General features: G+C 33.8%; 1 protein-coding gene across 7 annotated transcripts in view; it reads left to right on the top strand.

The window, feature by feature from the left end:
• LOC106464311 (nuclear hormone receptor HR96-like) overlaps nucleotides 1–17,609 on the top strand; it is a 53,036-nt gene extending 35,427 nt beyond the window's left edge. For 4 of the 7 annotated variants that reach the window (XM_022392007.1, XM_022392005.1, XM_022392008.1 and 1 more), the window contains exons 2-3: nucleotides 944–1,078; nucleotides 16,146–17,609. In XM_022392007.1, coding sequence (XP_022247715.1) covers nucleotides 1,009–1,078; nucleotides 16,146–17,506 — 1,431 coding nt within the window. In that variant the 5' untranslated portion in view covers nucleotides 944–1,008 and the 3' untranslated portion in view covers nucleotides 17,507–17,609. Of the gene's footprint in view, nucleotides 1–832; nucleotides 1,079–4,310; nucleotides 4,435–4,588; nucleotides 4,753–16,145 lie in introns of those variants that run through there. The other 3 variants (XM_013924441.2, XM_022392009.1, XM_022392010.1) reach the window with 3 other exon arrangements.
• The last annotated feature ends 27 nt before the right edge of the window (nucleotides 17,610–17,636 follow it).

The following is a 17,636-nucleotide window of genomic DNA, read 5'->3' as shown; positions in this document are numbered from 1 at the left end:
TATATATATATATATACAAATATATACAAAATGAAAAACAAGTGTGTTTTTGGAACATTTCTCTAGAGTTAAAAGTGTATCTAAGCTAAAAAACAGTAGTGGCAAATATTGAACAAATAGTTTGTCGGAATATTATATGAACTTAAAAATGTACTGAAAAGTTTAGAAAAAAAGAAGTAGGAGAAATACTATAGTTTGAAAATATTTCCGAGAAATTACAAATAACATTAGAAACAGGTTCTTTAGGGTCCTTTGAAATATTCAGGAATATAGAAAATACATCTTGATAAACAACACAGAAATTATAATTAAGATTTGATAAAATAAATGAAATTCTCAAGTGTTTGTCTATGGTAGCACGTTAAATACTTGACAGTAGACGTTGAGAGTAAGGAATGTGTTTAACATTATATTGAGGGAAAACATAAAACCTACTTAGAGAGCGATTTGTGGAGGTACGGAGAAAACGACCCAAAAATTCGACTTCTTACGACGAGCAGACCTGAGGTTGATTAGACCATGAACTTTTGAATACTTTTTTCCATACGTCTTTAAACGCTTTACAATGGTTACGTGAAAATGACATTAAAGAAACTTGAATGTAACTTTTAAAGGAGGATACAAAAATGTTGAGAAATTATATCAACATTTTACCAAAATGATAAAAGTTATCTTGAGAAATTGTGTAATAAATTACGAAATATTAAAATGACAGTTAAAATATAAATAGAATTGAATTTCACAGATGTTGTTTAGAAATAACTATACACAAAGATGTTTACGGGACTGAATGGACGTATTCAAACTATTCAAACAGAAATCAAACACAGATATACTTATGTGCATGTAGAATTAGGACTGAAAGGAACGGAGTTTTCCAGTTTCTTATAAAAGCTCTTAGTGCGTCCCACACAAGTTGATCCTCTGGTATTTTTGCCTTTAGTTCAAGTCTGATCTTCTTCGTCCCGGTCTTCAACTGAAGGCCGTGGTTACACTGTGCGGAGGTGAATGTTTGACGGACGTCCTGGGTCCGTGGTCAACCCCGGCCGCTGGATCTGGCCGATCCATGGATATGCAGGTAATCCGTTATTTTTTAGCTTGAAAGTTTAGCAAAAAAAACGAACAAGAAACTTGAAGCAGTTATACTGAAAACGACGTTATATTACTGGTTGAAAAGAATAGTCTAAAAACACAATCATAACAATATAGACACCCATCATAGGATCATTGAAAAGTTACTGTATAGCATTGCGGTATAGCAGTGATAGATTTTGTCAGAAATGGTCGTTATTCTATAACGTCGCTTAAGAATGCAGATAATGTTGCCTGTTTGTAGTCCTGAAACGCATATCTATATACTTATGTGAATAGTTAGATCATCAAAATATATACCCTACGTCTTGCCTCGTATCCATAACACCATATTTTGCTTCATATAACTGTTTCATTAATCCTCATCTAATCCTCCCTAGCAGTCTTATTTCTCTTTCTAAATACGTAACTTCCCTTCAGTATGAAACTTGCAACACATTCTTTCATTCACAACTATGATACATATCCATATTTAACTGTTATCGTACCTTTTTTTTCACATTTACCACCACTTAACTTCATTTCATATCTACTTTTTATACTTTTCAGCTTCATACGTACGCTCATCTTGGTTTTAGTTTCAGGCCTGATAGCTCAGTCGTCTTGTATACAATACATGCATTATCGTCCAGTTTGATTATAGCTTGTAGAGCTACATATATATATATGTATCAACAGCCTTTACTTCTGCATCTACTTTACGAAGCTCGATCAATTTTCACTTGTATATTAACTCATTGTACCTCAGTTGATTCATTTATTAGCGCTACATATGTACACCACTTTCCTTCTCTATATTAATCCAACTTTCAAATATATTTTTATTTTTTCTACTCTTCATGGATTAATTAATTTTATATTACCACCTTACTTCCCCCCTATCAATCTGCTGTCATTCCAAACGTCTTAACAAGTCCACTGACACAGTTTTGTTTTATATATCTTTAAAGTTCATTCATTCTAAATGAATTTTACACATTTTTTCACTCATACATCTAATCTACTTTGGTCTCCAATCATCATCCAAACATTGACTTTACATCTTTAGGTCAAGGTTACATTTATATATATCCTTATAACACATATTTCCAACCTCCACATTTAGACACCCACTGTTGTTTTTCTCCAACCTACACTCTTGAGTCTATCCAACCTTCGTTCGTATCATCACTTAAACATACATCTTTGCCATCTTCGTTCCTTCATTTACTTCACTTATCTGCTGAATCTTTAGTTATACATCTTCCTCACACATCTTTAATGACTTCAGTCCTACATCAACTCTTTATTTATTAGGCTTAGTTTTTATATCTACTCTGTTAATATGTATACGTCTTTATAGATAGCAGCAATCTGTAGTAGCGACAGTCGTTTTATCTCGATGTTTGAGCAGCTTCCGTTTTCCGTCTTCGGGTCTTGGTTTTAGGTTCATGGTATAATTCTTCGTATAGCTTATCACCCTTTTTGTATCTCTGATCAATTCTTTTTTGTTGTTGTTGTTGTTGAATTAATGTTATTAATGTAAATTCCCTTTACATATTACTAATTTTATCATAAGTTATTGCACTTAAAAAGATTATTTTTCGTTGTTAGCTTATTATACATTTTTCAGAAGTAACCCAAATTTCCGAAGCTGGCCAAATTTTGTGAGATATTATTAGAATTATGGCAGAAACTATCGTTAATAGTGAAGGTATTCTTCGATGATTCAATCCATTTTAATCATTATAGATGTTAGTTTTCTTGTGTATTGAAGTATGACATTAAACAGTTAATATCATTTCAGTATATCTGTGTTTATTAATTCGTAACTTACTGATTAGTTCTAATCTATATATATTTAGCTTACTTTTGGTTAAAAGCTAGAAGTAACACATTTCAGACTACACCATTAACTTTCTATTCATCACCACGTTTTTATTTCCATCTATATTTCTATCCTTATTCATTCATACTTATACGTATATGCGTACTTAGTGCAGTATTTCTGTATATCTCTCATGACACCATACAGAAATGTCCAATGTTGTTTTAATAGAATCACAACACGGTTCATCAAATCATAAAGCTGCCATTGTTTTTCATCATTATTCCTATACTTCAAATGTTTTAAACAATTAGTTATGTGCTCGCTTTTAGTTTCAATAATATATATGTGTACTGTCAAAATAAAATGTTTAAATGTTCGTGATGTTGATTGGACAGATTCCCTCTTCTTTATTTGATATTATAACGTTAGTGATAAGACGTAAATAAGTATATGATATTCTACTAATGTTTTAACTCTGTACAGTTCCATACTTATTTCGTGCATAGATAATATTAATTTAATGTACAAAAACAAGAGACACAGGCAACTTATGAAGTGAGTTGCTGGCATTCAAGTAAGACTAGGCTTAACTGCCAAAAACGTTTCGCGAATTTCATGTTATATTTCGACTTACTGAGAAATACGTGGATTCCATTTGCTTTTGTTGTTTTTCGCAAGTAAACATTTTTAGTTAACTGAATATTAGCTTTCATACATAAATGTTTTATAGGGTCTGAAAAGCTATACATTAGTGGTTGGTTGGTTTGTTTGTAGCTAAGCACAAAGCTACACAAACGGCTATCTGTGCTCTGCCCAACACGGGTATCAGTCCGCATCAGTGGGTTAGTCAAATCATTTGAAATAAAATTGCGAAATATTTGCATATCGTAATAAAAATGTTCGAAACTGATCATCTGCAGAATAAGATATTTGTGGATCGTGATAAAAAAATTATTAGAAAATGATCATGTGTTGAATTCCAGCTAATCTGGTTTTGTTATCACATTTTATTCAGTATTTCCAGATAGAATAGGTTATCCACTTTCTTGTTTCTTGTTATTTTAAACACCGTTAACGCTATATGTTGACTTAGATGTAAGATTTTCTCAAGTGGTATTAATTATTAACCTCCCTGTTCTTTTCTTATTGAATATGGCCAGTAATGGTGAAATGAACTGGACGTGTGCATGTGCTAAAGAATGCTAACGACAATCCGATTTTCGATATATTCACAAAATGTTGGTACTGTGTCGAGGGTACATGACACTACTATCAGTCGTACAAGATGTAGTAGGACGCGTCGTTTGTTGCGTAAGGAAAAAATGTAGTGTGTCTTGAGTAGCTATGCAGACTGATGGGAATTCCCGCATTTAACTTCTGCTGTTGTACTTGTGGGATACTTGGCTCCAAGGTGCCGGGGCTGTTTTGAAAATACGCGTTAGCTAATCGGTTGCATACCAGTCATTTAACTCCAGGTTTTCGACGTTTTGGCACAGAAGGTTTCTTCTATCCCAATGTTACCTAGGGCATGTGTAAGTACATCTTGTGTAATCCGTGATGTACACATAATCTTTTAAACATAGTATATTATAGATATATCTGTGTGTGTGTGTGTATGTTTTATAAGCTTGTCGAACAATTAATCTATCAACGGATATGTTTTCTGTAATCTCGTAATCTATCGCAGATATTAGGCCACGTTCTTTCTACTTACATATAAGCCATTATAGACTTTGTATGTGTATTTCCGCTTTTAACTGGTGAACTGCTGGACCGATTGTCACCAAACTTGGCATGTACCCTTAAGGTTCTCTTTGTCTTCCACGTGCATTGAACGAGTACGTCAGCTAGTATGTATATATTTACATATATTTTACTCATGTACGTTACTGTGGTTTTAAAAAGTAATAAACATACTTCAAACAGCCCACGTATATTTCCATATCAAAACATTGAATATTTCGGTATTAGATTTGTGTGAAAGTTAGCATGGCTTGTGGAAATCTTACGTGATGTTAAAAAAATATCTTTGTGTAATAATGGATCTATACAAATCTTCATAATTATGTTTATTACTCACGACAGAATTAAATTATTCTACACATACGCACAACATATAGTTTACACATACTAACAGTGACACTGTCGTTAATTTTATATTCTTTATATATCCGTAAACATTTGATTCTTATTAAAAATAATAAATATTCGCGAATGTAAAGTAAAAGTTGATAATCATGTTTGTGCATAAGAAATGAAATAGCTGCTAATCAAGCCTATCAAGTCATATATATTGTACTGTATTATTGAACAAAATTGTGTAGATATTTATGACGTTTATTTGACACAAACATATTTTGTTTATTGTTAAAAATCAATACTTGCCCGTGAGGTTTTACTTCAATAACACATTAGCATGTTTTACTTTAATAACACATTAGCACTAACAGAATTTGTAAAAAAAAAGAATGAAACATTCTTTAGTTTATTCTTTAAAATATAAGAATAGTTGTCAAAAAATGAAAACATTTGTGTAGTTTTTCAATGAAAGATACATTAACTCCCAAAAAGTCCATTTCCGTTTTTATCATACTCTTGTCTTGTTTATTTTATCTCGTCTCTAGGTATATTTTTAGTGTAGACTTTAAGTTATAACTTTATAGATGATATACCTTATTAATATACATATATAATTTAACAGTATAATTAATATGTTAAATTACTCTCGTTTTAAATGGTTTATGCGATAAAATGTTGAAGGTAAAAAATACATATATTTTAATCTTGGTCAACCAGTACAATCTGATTAAATAGTATACATTTTCCAATCACCCTTGTAGTTATACAAATCATTTCGGATCAACGCCACGTTTACCAATGGATCAAAGTCAGTAACTTTTCGTCTTCAAATCATAAATAACACTACATTTCAGTACAGTCTCTCTCAGTTTCGTCTAATTTCATTTTTTCATATTGACAGCGTTTGACTGAGTAACAATCTGAAATAAATTTCACTAGTGTCAAGTATACTACGTACCTAATAATGCATTATATAAAGTTATCATAGTTAATGATCTAAATAGCAACTGAGTGATGTAAAACAAAGAAAAAACTCGTTTATCAACACAGCTCCGTTCTACATAAAATTACATAAATAAGTCAAGGTTTGCAAGTATTTCTTCAGCACAATATTCATGATATTATTTCACTGTCTGGATAGCTAGGCGACATGATTAATGGATAAACATATGGAGTCTCTTATATTATGATGTTTGAGTCATTGTGTAACTACACGATTTCATTTTGTTATGTGTTTGTATAGGCGACTAGAATATATATATATATATAGTGCTAGTTTTTATGACATATATACATATACATTTAGACATTCGTGTACAGTGGACAGATTAGTCGATGTTTAGGGACATTTATACATCTTTATTTATGGAAGAATAGTTTTAGCACATGAGATGTATTGGTAAATTAGAGACAAATATTCGAAGTGAATCACAATTTCTTGAAAAGATTGGATTTGAGTAAGAACTCCTTTCATGAAATAGTAATGTATTTAACTGTGAAAACAGTTGGATCTACAGTGTTAGATATGTGTTTGTGCGTGCGTTCAGAATTATTAATAGATTATTGGGGTTATATTCGAATGGGTCTTTTGTATTTTAAAACGAATTTCATTGTTTTATCTTATTCCTAAATTTCTTAGTTGGTGTGCAGTTTTACCTAAATTTATGCTTTCCGGAAGCAGACATTTGGCGCCACGAAGACCAAATTTGGATTTGGTGAAAATCAGTTAACACAGATATTCTCACCCTATCTCAGGTCAACTATGTATTTTGAAGTATAGACTTTGGTTACGACCACCAAATGTGTTTTAGTTTTGAAATACACGCAGACGCACACTCTAGCTAAAGAGTATGGACTGGTGAACTCTTATCTATCACTTTGGTTGGGTTTGGCGCTTAGAAGGAGAATTTAGATTTTTTTATCGTTAGAGACATATAACGATCCTCTTGAACATGTGATTTTGGCCATTATTCTCTTCATTGTTGGCAACTATTAGCGTCCTGTAAGTACTTTTTTGTGAATTATTTGAGGGAGATTCACCTTTTAGATTTTTTTTCTCGTTAGAGACATATAATGATTCTCTTGAACATGTGATTTTGGCCATTATTTACCTCATGTTAGCAATTATTAGCGTCCTGCAAGTAATTTTTTTGTGAATTATTTGAGGGGATTCACCTTTTGGTAGGAATGAGAAATCGCAAAGTTAGATAAAGTAGTACACTACTATAAAAAATAACAATAGCAAATCTAAACAGATTTGTAATTAGATTTTTATAAAACGATTTATACTTTCAAACAAGTCTAAGCAAAAATACTTAATATTAGTATTTCAGTCGTCCGACCTTTTTCAGGCCCACAGACGTACTTTTGGTATTACGTTCACATTACTCACGTTCGATATATATTTTTTTCCGGTACTCACTAGTACCTAATTTGACGTTGCTTCGGACTTACTATCCTAGATGTTGAGAGCCTACATCGTAACACACGAGCCGATTCTTCCTTGTTTGGCGACATTTTGGCTCTTCAACGCTTCGTTTATCTATGGTTTTCTTTTTGCCCGCATGTCCACCTATAATGTTTAGTTCCACATCGTATTTGGTAATACTGCTCGTCTTTGCCTACCATGAATCATATTTTTTCAGTTATGGTTTCATGTTTTGCACGCCAATTTTCCCACAGATTGAGACACCTTAAAACATTTCTTATATCTTGTTTACCATTGGTTATCAGCATTTGGCTTATACGAATTACCAAAGTAAAATGTGTTCTTACACTGGTCTGCAATAAAGTCCTTTTGTCAGAGATGATGTTTTTGTGATTTCTACCCCGGTTGGCTCAGCGGTAAGCTTCAAGGTTTATAACGACAAAATTGGACTTCGATCCTTTCGGTAGGCACAGCGCAGACAGCCGATTGTGTAGGTTTGAAATTTTTGAAGATGGATGTTTTCTGGAGTAGTGATAGATATTAGTGTGGTAAAATGTCATATTCCCAGGTATATGCGTTTATCACTGTTTCGGTGAGCTCATTTAAGTTTCAGTATTAAAGAGTTCAAAATATCTCCCAATGTACAAATATCAAACCCTATATTTCACGAACTGGAACAAATAAGTCAGCAGTTTTTCATTATATATCTATTTCCGTTAATTAAATAAAATACATATATATATATGCGTATACATCCTAATACAAATTTATATACTTATGATCAACAAAGGTTTTATTTGAGGTTATATGTGTATAATCAGATTATTTATGAACAAAAATAATGTATTTTATCCACAATTCATAAACAGTTTTAAACCAAACATATATAACTTTCTTGTCTACTTCCACGACATCCCCTGTTTATTGTATGTCACAACGGAATTATCTTTCATTATCATCTTAGCGGATGCTCACAGTCAAGCCTGCCCACGAGTTAAAAAAATAACTTCACGCATCGTCTTTTGAAAGCTCCTTTGATTACTCCTTAATATCTGATTACAACAAAGTCTGCCGGCGCCTAATGAAGGTCAGCTGTTCACACATTAAACTCACGTTGACCTGCTTCATTTCCCGTGATAAATTTCCATTTATATGTTTAACTACAAAACTCAAAACTCTTTCACTCTGTATTTCTCAAAAGAGATGTGAAAAAGTTTTGTTCCTTTTAGAACATTTTTAAATATTAAATATTTATTTCGAACATGTCTGTGTAAAGGCAGTATAGTCTTCAAATATAATTTAAATATTTGAAATATGTTTCGATAGCTAAGAAATGAGTAATTTCTGACAGTTCGCTTCAACTTTATGAATTATTACATAAGAGTATCCCAGTTTCGTAAGTGAGTTAAGGTTCTGGACCATCGTAATGGTTCTAATACACTTTATGTAAAGTCACTAAAATATTAAATTTTTGTCTTTTTTAATGTTGACATATATGTACACATATTTATATATATATAACATATAGCAATAGAACACATTAGCTTTGACAAAATTGAAAATAATTTCGAGCTTTTTCAATCTCACGAGTTTGTTAACTGTGCACACAGTTTAGCTTCAGAATTTAGAAACATTTCATTGCTAAGTTCAATGAGATTGAATATGCTGACGATGGTTTTGGATGAATAAAGTCGATATTGTACTTAGTTGAATTGATTGGAATGGCTATAGAATGAAGTTAGAGATAGAATTCAGTATCTTAGAATGATTTTTGTGAAAAAAGATGTTGATGATCAAAGTACTTACCTATAAGGAAGTACAGAAAGGATTTCTTGTGTGTTTTAAAGTGGGAAGTAGGCACAGGAAATGTTACTAACGTTTCCAATAAATTGCTTTGTTTTACAAATGTAAGCTCTTCAGTATTTTGGGAGATCAACTTATATCTACGATACTAAAGTCAGCCCTTGTATATACAACATAATTTCCTGTGATCATTCAGCACTGGCAATCCACAACAGGGGAGAGTGACTTGAAGATTTTGGTTCATCAATCTTAGCTGCTTACAAATCTCCGAATTCATCAGCTGTGCTTTGTCATTGTATAGAAGGTTAAACCTAGGAAAGATTGTTAAGTCTTGCTCTTTGTTATCGACTAACAATCTCAGAAATTTTAGCAAATCACGACGATAGAACACCGAAACACTCGTCTGATTTCTTATTTTCTTTATCTAGCATACTTCCAAAAATAAAAAAAATTAACTGAATTCCCTTTATACGTATAGAGATGAAATGATCACGAAAAGTTTAGATTTTAACATTTATCGTCTTACGAAGAGATTTACAAACCAACAATCGACGTGACTTTCAAAATCACAGAAACCTAACCCCCATATTTTCATAACTTACGGAATAGCTGTCTTCTGCGTGTCACACAGTTGGAATTATTGAAACATGTATATATCTTCTAAATTTTTGTCTGTTCCTTTGATCATGATCATGAAGAAGTTAAATTAATACGTATAGACATGCCTAGAATTATAAGAATTATTAGGGAAATGCATGTCATTACTTGTTATAACCTACATATTTTATAGTTTCAAGAAATAATATTCAAAGGTCAGATAAACCTTTATTAATGACAGAAATAACAACAGAGCCGTATAATAACTAGAACATTAAGACTTCACAAAGTCAAGTGTAATATCAATGAGCTTCACTTTATTCAATGAATGAAGACAATATTTTAAAGATTTTTTTTCTTGTAGTTGTTGTCAGTCGAAACCATAAGAAACTGGAACTGGCATTTTGGATCTGAACGGCACCTTATGTGCACGTGGAATAAACGGCCAGGTCAAAGACATCTAGTGTTCAGGTATAGCTGTCCCTAATTTTGTAGTTCTGAGCAGAAGAAAGGCAGCCGATCAATCAGCAGCATTCTCAGTCACAAGGGGTTTTCCGGCTCTTTGAACCAAATAGCGCGATTGGCTGTTAATTTTGAAAACACACTTACAGCTGAATGTGCTGAGCGAGTTCAGGGCATCACGTATCGAACCCTGGGCCCTTCGATTCACAGCCTAAAACGCTACATACTGCCTTTGGTATTTATGTCTCCGTGGAGAGACAAACTGTTTTTCTATTTTCTTTTTCTTTCTTTCAATCACTCTTCAATCGGCCGCCTTTCCTTCATTTCGCTGTGGATTGACTTGAAATATAATAGGGTTATATCTTGGTCCAATTCATCCAGGCCCCTTTTTTTTTTATTTTATTGAAACCTTTTTAAAGATTTTATGGTGTCAAAAGCCTAACAACCAAAAAATAATATTTTGGGCTCCTGTGTGGTCATATTTACAACAATAAAGGTAACATTTGCACAGATATAAATTTTTTGTATCCAACACACTAACATACACAAAAGTGGGATTAACTTATTTTGAATAATTTTTGAGGGGGTCAGAGCTCACAGAAAACATAATTTCGGGGTTTTTGTTCCATTACTCGACTATATTTTGACCAGTTTACTTAGATTTCATATATAGATACGTTTTACACGTCCCATACACATATATACAAAAATATGATATATGTGAATTTTTGGTCATTTTAGAGGGGCCATAAGGTTATATAAACCCATAATGTTTGGGGTTTTGGTCACTTACCTTACAAAGATACAATTTGGTACAAAGATACTCTTTGCAGGTCCCTAATAGATATATAGACAATTTTGGAATTTTTGCCTTTTGCTGAATTTTTCAGCGAGGAAAGTACAATTTGATGTCAACCACCTTACTTGGGATTTGGTACATAGATACCTTCTTGCAAGTCTCAAGCAGTGATATAGACAGTTTACGATTTTTCTGCTATTTTGACGAATTTTCTGGTATCAAAATTGGCCATGTTGGGATTGTGTGGTGGAGACATGTTGAGTTCGCCCGCAAATGTCGGCCTCTTTAATTTTTATATGCACTAGATACTTCTCTGAAATGAATCCCGGTCACACCAAACATGCTCGCCCCTTCAGCCGTGGGGGCTTTCTAATATGACGGTCAATCTCACTATTCGTTGGTAAAAAGAGTAGCCCAAATGGCGGTGGGTGGTGCTGACTAGCTGCCTTCCCTCTAGTCTTTCACTGCTAAATTAGGGACGGCCAGCGCAGATAGCCCTCGTGTAGCTTTGCGCGAAATTCAAAAAACAAACAATGATAAAACCTTTTAATCAAGAATACGACTATAAGTACGAAGATAAACTTTCTTGTTGAATTAGGGAGAGTTTCGGAAAATGAATAAGATAAATAGATATTAAAGTATTTTGAAATATATTTCACCCACACAAACAAAAATACTGGATAATAACTCACAGTTTAGTTGGAATTCAAAATCACTACGCTATTAGTATGGAACGTTACCACTGGAATTATATATTAATTTATTTACATTTTATTTGATGAAAATGGTGGACGTTTGTTTTTATGAAGATTAAATTAAGGATCAAAACATGTCTACTTTTCAATATTAACGTGATATTTGTTATTATGGTTGTGTTCAGGATTGTTGGCTATTCCTGTTTACAAAGAATAAGCTATTACCGAAAACGAAAATGATTTGAAACTGCTGTGAAATAACCTCTAATAATGAATAATTGAACATAATGAACACTTTCTCTTGCTATATCACGAACAAAAAGTAAAATGTAATACAATGACGAATGTTATGTAGCCGCTTTGCTCCTTTTTTTAAATTAAAATTATTCACTACACGAACCGTTATACATTTTCATGTTTTATATTGAGAACCTCGGAGCTTACTTATCGCTAATTGAAGCAATGGATAAAATAGGCCTATACTCAATATTTTAGCATCATATCTATATCAAAGCTATAGTCCCCCGGTGAAACAGTGGTAAGTTTACGGACTTCTGTCGTTCATTTCCGTGGTTCGATTCCCCGCGGTGGGCACAGCAGATAATCCAATGTAGCTTTGCTCTAAAATAACCAATTACTATATAAGTATTTCGAACTTCTAACGCCTATTATCTTGATCAATCAAATGCTTCAATCTATTTTTGAGCTGGCATTGATTTCTGTGGGAATAAGATTGTTTGTTTTATTGAATTTTTGCAGAGCTACTCGAGAGAGCTATCTGCGCTAGCCCTCCCTAATTTCAAAGTAATATATCAGAGTAAAGGTAACTATTGAACTCCACCCACTGCCAACTCTTGGGTTACTCTTTTACCAACTAAGTGGAATTGGACATCACATTATAACGCCCCCAGAACTCTGTACATTGATTTCTGTGAGGAAGATTATATGTAATTCTAACTTTACAGTGTAGGAAATGCCAGTATATTAGGTGAGTTAATAGAATTTAATAGGCATTTTTATTTATATAGAACGTGTGAATTACAAGACATGGTATATACTTTGTTACAACAGAATGTGTGAGTTACAAGACACGGCGTATAGTTTGTTTGTTTGTTTTTGAATTTCGCGCAAAGCTACACGAGGGCTATCTGCGCTAGCCGTCCCTAATTTAGCAGTGTAAGACTAGAGGGAAGGCAGCTAGTCATCACCACCCACCGCCAACTCTTGGGCTACTCTTTTACTAACGAATAGTGGGATTGACCGTCACATTATAACGCCCCCACGGCTGAAAGGGCGAGCATGTTTGGTGGGATGCGGATTCGAACCCGCGACCCTCAGATTGTGAGTCGAGCGCATTATCCACCTGGCCATGCCGGGCCTACAAACAAGGTACATAGTTTGTTATAACAAAATGTTCGAATTACAAGACACCGTATATATATATTGTTTTATTACCTAACGTGTGAATTACAAGATACGATATATGATTTGTTAGAAGTCTGAAAATAGATCACACCGTAAAGCTTGCAGCAATTATTATGTGATGAATGTATATATTACACACAAAGGTATTGCAACTCAATAGCAGACAAGCCAGTAAAAGCAGTATTTAGACAATGAAAATTTTGAGCATGTTAACTCAGCTATTTACTGTCAACATAAAACTACCTCACGTAAAATAATGAATACGATGAAATTATGCTTGAATGTTCCCAGACTCAATTCAGAATAGTAACGTCAAACCTGTACTAATCGCGTGATGACAAAGATAAAAATATTTCGGAAATTTTATAAAAGTTCTTCCTAGTGATAATACATTTGCAATTTTGGATATGAAATCACAAGTTTGAGACGTTCTCAGATAATTTATATACGTTACAAAAAAGATTGTATGAAGTGCCATTAGCCGTACCCACCTTTATTATACGGTGTTACAAAGATTATTTTACATGTTCGTACAAGAACTCGATCTATTCATGTCTCTTTGTTTGTTGGATTACTTGTCTCTAATTTTGAAGTAATAGACTAGAAGGAAGACAACTAGTCTACACCACCGCCAAATCTTGGGCTACTCTTTTCATACCGAACGGTGGGATTTGACCGTCACTCTTATGACGAACCCACGGCTCCAAAGTGCGAAGCATGACTTTTTAATTTGACGGTAACGGGATACAAACCACGGAACCTCACCTCTTTGTACGGCAAGCTAACCACTGTATATATATATATATGTCAGAGCAATGGTGGCTTTCTAAACAAACATATACGGTTACTTGATCAAAGCTTTACTTTTACGTTTACTAGTCCTGATCGTGTTGCTAAGGCGTTCGACTCGCACTCTGAGGGTCGCGGGTTCGAATCCTCGTCCCACAAAACATCGCCCTTTCAGCTGAGGGGGCGTTATAATGTGACAGTCAATCCCACTACTCATTGGTAAAAGAGTAGCCCAAGAGTTGGCGATGGGTGGCGATGACTAGCTGCCTTTCCTCTAGTCTTTCACTGCTAAATTAGGGACGGCTAGCGCAGATAGCTCTCGTTTAGTTTTTGCGAAATTCAAAGCAAACAAACGTTTACTATTTTAATATGATAACTCTAAATTGGTTTTATAACTTTGCAAATTTCTAATGACTTTATTAGATTTTATTTTTCATAAGAATAATCTCTGTCCTGTTGAAGTTCAAGTTTATTTGGTAAAAATAGCAAAGTTTACTTTTTTGAAATTACGAAAAAAGTGGGATCATTTTTAATTTGATTGGTACACACTATTTAAATTTTATTTCTACAATGTATATTTATTTCACAAGTTACGTGTTTTTAAAACAAAGTTTGAAAACTAATAGCATTTAATTTTTTCCTTTAATATAAGTTGTTTATTTGCTTTTTGAGAATCATTGGTTGTTATAATGTTTTAATTTCCACTTTCAATCATGTAGACTAATTTCATTCATTTTCTCCTAATTATTTTCTTCTAATTATTATCCAATCAAATTTTTCTCTTATTTTACGTAACCTGATCAATTGCATCCACCAGCTTTAGATTTTAGATTTTAACTTCTTAATAAGCCTGATGATCCTTATTTCTCTAATACAGTTTCAATTAATCCAGCTAGGCCTTCTTTACTTGGATATGCCTTAGTAATTTCTAGTTATTTTTTCTTTTTGTGTAAATGTTTTTAGGTCAAATTTTAGTGATTCGAAATACAGTAGATAAGTTTTTTTTTCACAAAATACTCTGAACATCACACTAATTTGACGTTTTCTCCACTCTCTACTCCAAGTGTACTAATGATTACATGAAGTGATTTTCAGAATAAACTACTTTGTTAACATACTCATGTTATATACGGCCTTAGTCTAGAACAATAAAATGCTTATTTAAAAAAAAAAAAGAATTGCATACTTTAACTTGAATGGTTATCTGTGTATAGTGATTACATAACACGAATATTTACGACATATTAAATATAGATGTAACAAAACTGGCCATCTTTCTCTTGTTTCAAAGCGGCTGACTGAAGTTGTGTAAACAAGCAGTGCGGTTTAGTTAGGTATCAGATACCCAAGGTGGCAGAAAGAAATCTAATGCTTCGATAGCGCCATCTATAAATTTCCTGTCTAGACTTAGCACATATCTACTGTCTGAGGCTATTAGACATTTCAATACCTTATGCGACACCCCTAATTCAGAATTGCTGACCAAAGTGACGGAACTAGTTAACAGCACCCGGTGGCTATATAGTAATGAGATTGACTGTTACAATTATAATGTTTCGTGGTTGAAAGTAAGGAGTGTGTTCAGTGGCACATCTTAAATAACTATGCACCTTCTTATCCGTAGCCTCCTACGCCAACCCAACTGTTAGAATTTGGTGTTGTTGAACATATTTAATAAAACGTTACTTTGTGTTTTGACTGTTCATTTTATATTAAATTGTGCCTGCTTTTAATTCAAGCTAAATATTTCTTTCTTGGATTTGAGAATTAATCTAAGCATTTTTACCAAACTAAATATTTAATATTTAAATTCGAAACGTTTTTAGGTTTTCCATTTTAAGTAAAAAACTTCTACATTAAATACAGTTTTGTATTGTTTACTTTTTAAAAAACTTGCATCACTTGTATCAAGAAAATCAGAACTTTACCTTTTCAGGTGTATATAACAAATAGGTGGAATATAAAACATATTTTTATATGATATGATTCTAAAACTTGTTCGAGTTCTAGAGTAAGCAGTATAGCTATAATTATGTATTGTTTCTCAGCTAATCATTTTTCATTTAAAAATTTCATCATCATTCTTCCTTTACTTCATCTGTTTAGAACCAATGACATAGCTTTGTATCATATTGTTTGATTCCTCCCCATTCTTTTTTTTATCAGGAATGAGTCTGCCTCCTAATGGCAGCAGCAGCATTAGGTTACCTGCAGAAGATGTGAGCCGTTCGTTCAGTAAACAGCAGAAAGTGTGTGGAGTGTGCGGGGACCGGGCTAAAAGCTACCATTTTGGTGGGATCTCTTGTGACAGCTGCAAAGCCTTTTTCCGGCGTTCCGTTCAGAACGAAGGGTACAAGAACTTCCACTGTCCATACGAAGGCAAATGTGAGATTACTCTCAGTTCCAGAAAATGTTGCCAATACTGTAGATTTCAGAAATGTGTGTCCATTGGGATGGAGAAGGGTTGGGTGATGACGGAGGAGGAGAGAATGCATCTGTTACGTAGTCGAATGGAGAGAAAACAGCGACAGGGTACGAGTGAACCCGATAAACCCCCACAAAAAGTGAGTATATCTGACTACGATCCAGACATTAACGATGTTGGAAAATATCTAACTGAAAATGATGTGAGGAGTATCGAAATATTGATTAATGCCTATGAAATTAGTTACCAGACTATTTCTTTCAGTGAGAAACTAACGCCTCAGACAAGTGAGAGAAGTCGGACGGAAATTCTTGACATGTTTTTTACAGTGATAAAACAGTTTTCTCACTTTGCCCAGAATCTTGAGTGTTTCTCCTACATTCCACAACGAGATCAGGAGGTACTGCTGCGTAGCGGTGTCATGGAGATGTGTTTTCTTCGTGGTGCCTACGTGTTCGATGAAAGGCGTGGCAGTTGGCCAGAGCGCAAGAAGATGTTGTATAAAGATGCACCCTCGTTAAAAGCCGAAGACATCAAAAAGCTGGTATCTCCCACATTATTTGAGAAACATATGAAATTCATTGCAGGAATTAAAGAACTGGATCCTGATGAACCAACAATTATGTTACTTCTTGTAATAGTTCTTTTGTCTCCAGATCGTTCTAATCTGGTAAACGTTGACTTAATTACCAATCAACAGGAGAAATATTACATTCTTTTAAAGAACTATATGCTCTGGCGCTACGGACCTGACCACACAGCTGCTCTCTACCCAAAGCTCTTTCTGAAGCTCCCAGATCTGCGTGAGTTGAACGATGCCCACACTGACTACCACTTAAAACTAGACAAGGACGAAATGGAAGAAATTCAACAACAGCTCTCCAGCCTTCGATTAGACTCACCTGGCGATTCTTGCGTATCAACAGAGCACAGTGGAGCGGGGAGACACTGGAGCATCAGAAGAGATCTTGTAATGGAACTCAGATCTTCTTCACCATTGGACCTCGAGGAAGAGTCCAGCTCTAGTGAAGGTTCTGATAGGTTTGCTATGTCTAGGTTCAAGTATGGCGGTGAACGAGGGGCCGAAGAGCCACAGTTATAATGAAGTACAGCTAAAATGTTTTGGAAAGAGCGTATAGATAACTAGAAAAGATTGATACGCTAGATGTAAAATGTGTAGTTTTGTTCTTTTTTCCTTTTTTTTTTTTTTTTTGGATGAAGAAGGCATCTTT

This window comes from Limulus polyphemus, unplaced genomic scaffold (genome assembly GCF_000517525.1).
Source record: "Limulus polyphemus unplaced genomic scaffold, Limulus_polyphemus-2.1.2 Scaffold1617, whole genome shotgun sequence".
Lineage (NCBI taxonomy): Eukaryota > Metazoa > Arthropoda > Merostomata > Xiphosura > Limulidae > Limulus > Limulus polyphemus.
The sequence above is the reverse complement of the archived record's forward strand: the minus strand, read 5'-3'. Positions and strand labels throughout refer to the sequence as shown.